The 7019-nt window shown below is 43.2% G+C and overlaps 1 protein-coding gene across 1 annotated transcript; it reads right to left on the bottom strand.

Moving 5' to 3' along the window:
* Window positions 1-994: 994 nt before the first annotated feature.
* On the bottom strand, window positions 995-6441 carry LOC307036890 (keratin, type II cytoskeletal 8-like). The gene is made up of 9 exons (XM_079677514.1): window positions 5608-6441; window positions 3730-3938; window positions 3555-3615; window positions 3229-3324; window positions 2891-3055; window positions 2670-2795; window positions 2355-2575; window positions 2197-2249; window positions 995-2014 (listed from the first exon to the last, which is right to left on the bottom strand). Exons 1-9 carry the CDS (start codon window positions 6424-6426, stop codon window positions 1734-1736), a joined length of 2031 nt encoding a protein of 676 aa, XP_079533640.1. The 5' UTR covers window positions 6427-6441; the 3' UTR covers window positions 995-1733.
* Between the last annotated feature and the right edge of the window lie 578 nt (window positions 6442-7019).

Raw genomic sequence — 7019 nt, 5'->3', positions numbered from 1 at the left:
TGTTGGTGAACACGAATCAATAGATTAAATTAACTTCGTGACTATTACATTAAATGCTGTGAGACTGGGTTGTGCAGTCTATAGAGTGGCTAAAGGCAAGTGTCAGTGGGGGTCCCAGGCCTTGTTAATGAGACCGGTAGCAGAGCGGAAGAAACTGTTCAGTGTACACACCATTTACATGCACAAAAACCTATATGACACACTAAACCCCAAAAATCATAACAGAGCCTCCTTAACTAGTATAAATTACTACATGTGAAGAAGAGAGAACAGAACCAGCATGCTTTTATTTAGTGAGAGATCAGCTGTAACCACACCCCGCTCTAACCACCCCGCTGCCACAACCACTTACTCTAACCCACTAATTCATAACTGAATACTTAGTGTTAAAGTATTTCTGTTTTTAAGAAAATAATCCTGTTTTACAACAATTGTATTGCGAGCTTCCATGTTATTGTATTGTACAGCATGTTGGTAGACCAAGGTAAAACAATCGGAAAATGTGTGCTGATTTTTTCTGGGGCGGTGGGGTGTAGGCTATTTTGCCTTTTTTCGGATTTGACAGGTAATAAAACCTTATTCGATTTGATCTCTCTGTGTTTTAACTGTGTCTATTTTATGGTTTTTGTTATCACCACTTTTGGGACTCTAAAATTTGCGTATGAAGCAACCGATTATATTAGTCATTTAATATTCATTCACGCATATTTGCACTCTAAACTAATATTTCTTCTTTATTTAATAGTATATATATATGTGTGTGTTTTTATATTTTATTTATGTATTATTGTTTAATATTATATGTTTAATTTTTTCCCTTTTTATGGCTTTATTACTGTTTCTGCAACAATAAATGAATACAATTCCTTGTATATGTTAACTAACAAAGCTGAATCTGATAAAGGTGTGAATAATACATTTCCAAATTATTTGCATACCGTAAATGTTACACAGAAAAAGTAAAAATCAATAAAAAGGAATGAAAACTGCCATGATGGGTATGAAATCAGATTTATTGCAGATGTTCGGGTGGTACAGATTCACAATAATTCTTGTTTTCACAATCAGCCTTTTCCGTATTTCTCTTTTTAATCAGCGTGTAAATGGAAAGTGAAACAGGATCCAAACACCAGAGAATCATAAAAGGAAATTATGAGAGTGTTATATGTGACTGCTTTTGATGATTTTAAAATGCACATCAAAATGAAGGATGTGAGACAACAGAGAAGACGTTAGAGAGTAGAGGTTCATGTGTGCATGGACATCCGCAACTCCTTCTGTACAAGTCTCAAAGCTGCTCTTTGCATTTTGTGTGCAATGATTGTTGCCTTGTAAGGAAACTGTGTCATGGCACTACAAGTATCCTCTTGTCTGCCTGACAGCAAATCTAGCAACCAAAAGCCAGCCGGGCTGACTGATCAAAGGAAGAGAGGACTGACTCACATTTCTGCTGCTCTCAGTTTCTGCTCTAATCATTTCTCTCTCTCGACTTGTATCCTGAAGTAATCTCTGTAGGTAGCAGGTGCCAAAGAGGGAGCAGGGACACAATAACTAAAGTCAGAGAGAGCTGAACCATTACATGGATCTGGGAAATGAGAATGGTCAAATGTTTGTGAGAAAGAGAGTTGAATGGGGTTAAGTACGTTTTATGACTGAGCATCAGAGAGAAGGGACAAGAGGAGGAGAACTAAATGAGAGAAAAAGAAGTATGGAGGGAAAAACATCTGCTGTTTTTAACGGTACATCTGTTTGGAGCTGCTGCTTGACGATTTAATAATCATGCTTCCGCCGCTGCTGCCGCCGCCGCCATAGCTGCTGCCGCCATAGCTGCTGCGGCCGCTGCTTACGCCGCCGCCATAGCTGCTGCTGCTGCTGATGCCATAGCCGCTACTGCCGCCGCCGCCGCCGCCGCCGCCGGAGCCATAGCCGCCGCCAAAGCCGCCGCCGCCGCCGCCGCCGCCGCTGCCATAGCCGCCGCCAAAGCCGCCGCCGCCGCCGCCGCCTCCTCCACCTCCTGATAATGATAATAAGAAGATGTTTTCAGATGAGATGGTTGGAATTTGAATTTCCATACAAACCTATCATCCAAACTATGTGGCTACGATAGCTTTACCAAATATCTTCTCAATTCTACCTCTTATATTTTCATGAAATGTTTAGGAAATTACTTGTATTGAAACATGTGTTGATGCATACCTGATGATGAAGATTGGATGTGGATGGTTGCAGTTCCGCCCCCAGACGCAACTCTGCAAAGAAGAACACAAATTAGCAACTTGAGCTGCTCCCAGCACATAGTCGAACATTTTCAGAAGATGAAACGTTGTGTGAATCCTAAATAGCTAAACTTTTACCTGCTTTCCTCTCCTTCCAGAAGCTTCCTGTAGGTGGCGATCTCAATGTCCAGGGCCAGTTTGACGTTCATGAGCTCCTGGTACTCGCGGACCTGGCGGGCCATGTCCTGTTTGGCTCTCTGCAGGGCATCCTCAAGGTCCCTGATGCGGAGCTTGGCATCCTTCACTGCGATCTCACCGCGCTCCTCAGCCTCAGCAATCTGGGCCTCCAGGTTGGCACGCTGAGAAGGTGGAAAGTTAGTAGAAGCCTCAGACATTTATGTCTCCATTCAAAATACTTTTACCAAACTTTAATATATTTATTTGAGAGCTTACCTGTCCCTTGACTGACTCAATCTCGTTCTGTAGGCGACTAATCATGCGGTTGAGCTCAGCAATCTCACTCTTGGTGTTGCGAAGGTCTTCTCCGGCATTACCTGCACTGCTCTGGATCTCCTCGTACTGAAGGCATAGGACAAAAAAATATATTGTTATGATGTATTCAACATTTTATCTAACTGGAGATGTTGTTGAAATGCCATTCTCTCTCTACGTACCTTCTGCTGGTACCAGCTTTCAGCATCGCTCTTGCTTTTGTTGGCGATATCCTCATACTGAGCCTTGACTTCAGCCACAATGGAATCCATGTCTAGGCTGCGGGTGTTGTTCATCTCCACAATGACTGAAGTGTCCTTGATCTGTCCCTGGAGCTCATTGAGTTCCTGCACAAGATATATTTGTCATATTTAAAAAGTAGGAGAGTTAAAAGGGTACAATGCTGGTTTGTATTCTGCATCTTTAACATTAATGTTAAGTACATTAGCAAGTTTTTCATAATATTAATGATAGATATGAGCCAACATGACAGGGCTATGGTGTGGTTCTTTTTGCTTACCGCCTCAAAGACAGCTCTGAGGAAATTGATCTCATCCTGAAGGGAGTCAACCTTGGCCTCCAGCTCAACCTTGTTCATGTAGGCGCCATCTACATCCTGTTAGAGGAGAAGAATATCGTCTCTATTGGTCATTTCAAGTTGAGAGCAACAATTCATTGCAACTAGATAAGGCGATTTCTGAAAAAGAGTGCTGGATAATGTAAAGCTGACTGCATTGTTGGCTTTAAGTGTTGAATATTACTGATGATGCATAACAGGTGAGTTTAGATCAGTGGATAAGAAATAAAATGCATTCCAATATAGGATGGAACTTAATCGACCCACACCTTCTTCAGGAGCACAAACTCATTCTCCACACTGGCACGCTTGTTGATTTCATCTTCATATCTGACAAAGAAAGTGGGAAAGAATTAGGTGATGGTAAAAATACTTGTGGACTTCAACACCTGTAGTTCAACTGTCGCATTCAGAGATGGTTTGTTGTGCTGGGGATTTTCTCACTTGTTCTTGAAGTCCTCCACCAGGCCCTGCATGTTCCTCAGCTCTCCCTCCAGCTTCATCTTCTCGTTGCCGAGCCCGTCAAGCTGTCTGCGCAGGTTGGCGATGTAGGCCTCGAACATGGCGTCGATGTTTGAGCGGGTGGTGGTCTGATCCTGCAGCAGGCTCCATTTGGTCTCCAGAACTTTGTTCTGCTGCTCCAGGAAGCGGACCTAAAAGATAAAAATAATTGTAGGGTTAGATCCACTCTGCAAGAAACATAGTCCGATTATGTAGTTAATAAAACAATATTACAGGAAACACTGGGGATAATGCACATATATGAATTTAACTACATAGAAGTAGTAGACTTTATTTACTGTTGCTTCTCTGCATGATTTGGCATGCCCACTCTAAGATAATAAATGTGTTTTTCTTCTTTGTTTTACTTCCCTCAGGTGATCCATCGGGCCACACCTGTGTGTGACATTCCCCAAACAAAAAACCCATGCTAGCAGCTCCCTTACTATAATGCCCAACCAGGGCAGGGAAGTTTGAGACGTGCAGTGTAGTAGAACTGCACAAATGAGGTCATAGATTTAGAAAATCTGTCATGACCTTGGAAAACATTTTTAAAAGCCTGTCCCTATGAGGCAGAAAAATGCATGCGAGGCACAGAGTACAGTTCTCTGCAATCCGGTTTTAAAAAGCCTTCAGTAGGTGGAGCCCATCCTTACAGTTTTGGGTGTGTACGTGTGCCTGTAGGGCTTAATTTTTTTTTGAAGATCAGGTGCGGTGTACCGTGCCACACCTCAAACCAGCCCCTCCCCTCAAACGCCCACACCCTCGCCTCCAGGATGCATACTTTCACTGAGTGAACTTGTCTACCACAGCCCTAAGTGATTAATCCATCATGCCCGAAGGCTATTAACTGTCACATCCATTGAATGCTTTAGATATTTCATTTTATACAAAATATCTAATCCAAAACACTCAATAATGTATTACTTATTAGTAGATTGAGTTTTTAACTGAACAGTATTTTTCTGAATCGATAAATAGTAAAGACAAATGGGGTGTGGTTGGAGCATTTTCTCCTGCTGGGTGTGGTTCCCTTGTTATTTATTATCTCTAACAGAAACATTCTCGTCTTCTATGCAAGTTTTCCAATTATGCATGAAAGTTGGTGAAGTAAAACACTCAACAATAGTCTCACCCCTTGTCTTTTGGAAATGCAAAGACATTTGTATGCAATGCATTTATATTACTTAAGATGGGGTTCCATTTCTGCAGCACCACTCAGAGTTTGAGAGTCCTTGCTGCCATGGGAATAGGCGATAACCTGATCCCTTCTTTCCCTCATGCGTAGAGCCACCAGTCATTGGATATGAACTCCCTGGTGTTTCCTGTCTCGCAGTCCACACAGCGACAGATGGCAAAGGGCCAATTATTGTGTAAAGCAAATTAAAGGAGCAATGATCTGCTTACAGTGTAAGTGCAAAGGTCAGCTGATGCACAGTATTGCATTCTGTTTGAAATGAAAGGTGCCCACACAGCAGTTTTGCATGACTGAATAAAACATATTCATCCCCACATCATTGGTTTTCAAAGTAGGCTTTAGCTAGGCCCTTGCTGCACACACTGTTCAGGTTTGTATGAGATGCTGTGTAATATTTAATGAGCCCAGGTGGCCCCTTAGAGAAAATGTGCAGAGCCATTTACGCTTGCACAAACTGAACATGAACTATGCAGTGCATCCCACATCTTTTCCCATCTTTTCCCATTATTTCATATACCTTTCTTAAACTACATAAATATCTATTATTCAGCCAACTAAGAGCTTCAAACATATCAAAAACAATGTTGTAGGACATAAACTTAAAGTAGAAGAGGGCTCCTCACCTTGTCAATGAAGCTGGCGAAGCGGTTGTTCAGGGTCTTGATCTGCTCTTTCTCGTGGGTGCGGACGGTGCTGATGTTGGGGTCGATGTCAATGTTAACGGGTGCCAGCAGTTGCGTGTTGCATGTGACGGCTGTGATGCTCGCACCACCAGCACCAGGGAAACAACCACCACCACCGCCTTGACCGAATAAGATGCCGTATGCACCACCACCACCACCGCCACCACTACCACCATAACCTCCACCGCCACCGCCGTATCCACCGCCACCACCGCCACCACCAAATCCACCGCCACCACCAAATCCACCACCACCACCATATCCACCACCACCACCACTCATCATGGATGATTGATATGAGCTAGAGATTTGTGGTCGAGAAGCATATGAGACAGATTTTGAGGAAAAGCTTCTTTGGCCTCCTCCACCTCCACCTCCAAAGCTCCTTCCACCTCCATAGCTGCTTCCTCCACTTGCACCTCCAAAGCTTCCTCCACCTCCACTTCCAAAGGTTCCTCCACCACTTCTCACGCTGCTGGTTCTCGAGGTTTTGACAACTCTGGTCGACATTATGTTCTCTGAGAGGAAAGGATTCACAGAGAAAAGGAGCAGAAAGAGAGGTTTGACAGAGCAGTGGAGCACACTAAGAAGAGAGTCAAGTCCCTCTAAGTGTCTTCTCTCTGTCCGTGATGGGTTTATATCTTCCTTTGACTCTGGAGGAGGTTCCAGTGAGCTCCACCTCCTCTGCACCTCCCCCTCTGCACCTCCTCCAATTACATGGATCCTGGAAGGTGCACTTTCGGGCAGGGAGATCGGCATGAGGCAGCTCAGCCTGTCAGACAGGTAACAGCGCCACCCCTGTAAAGCAATCGTGGCAGGACACACCCAGGTGTTTGCAGAGGAATGGTATCAGAGGCAGGGGTGAGAGGGAAGAACAGACATGTTTGGCAAAGAATGTTTATTTGATTGGCCTGGAGCGTGGTGAGAGTTGAATGAGTCAGCAGATGGGGCCTACACTCACTTATCCACCATTTTCTTCATCTTGCAAGATACGTATATAAAATGTGAATATTTGGTTGCTGTGAAAGCTGATCGTGCATACGTGTGAATGCATGCATTTAAATACAAATACATGTAAATGTGCATTTATTCATAGATTCCTAAAGATATGAAAGGTTTACTTACACACTGCTTGAAATTGGGAGTGCAGAAATATCAGATAAACCGGGAAAAATAAAACTCAAAGCTATGGGCTGAGTGACGGAATGTCTTAGCCTTACCCTTTTGCATGATTAAATGGTCAGTTCACCCAAATTACAAACAATCGGTGAGATAATAGAGGTACTAGTTCATACAAGTAGACAAATCTTTCAATACTCAAAAATAGTTGCATTATGTCATATTCTTTCACA

The sequence above is a fragment of the Notothenia rossii genome (assembly GCF_949606895.1).
Source record: "Notothenia rossii genome assembly, chromosome: 4".
In the NCBI taxonomy this organism is placed as follows: domain Eukaryota; kingdom Metazoa; phylum Chordata; class Actinopteri; order Perciformes; family Nototheniidae; genus Notothenia; species Notothenia rossii.
Note: the sequence above shows the minus strand (reverse complement) of the source record. Positions and strands in the feature narration are given on the sequence as shown.

What these genes read in the sequence shown, in the direction of transcription:
- LOC307036890 (XM_079677514.1), bottom strand. Translation starts at nt 6,426, where the DNA reads ATGCCGATCTCCCTGCCCGAAAGTGCACCTTCCAGGATCCATGTAATT. An exon ending in AGTTTGTGCTCCTGAAGAAG is followed by an intron (nt 3,325 to 3,554) that starts GTGTGGGTCGAT and finishes CTCCTCTAACAG; the next exon opens with GATGTAGATGGCGCCTACAT. An exon ending in CATCCAATCTTCATCATCAG is followed by an intron (nt 2,015 to 2,196) that starts GTATGCATCAAC and finishes TATCATTATCAG; the next exon opens with GAGGTGGAGGAGGCGGCGGC.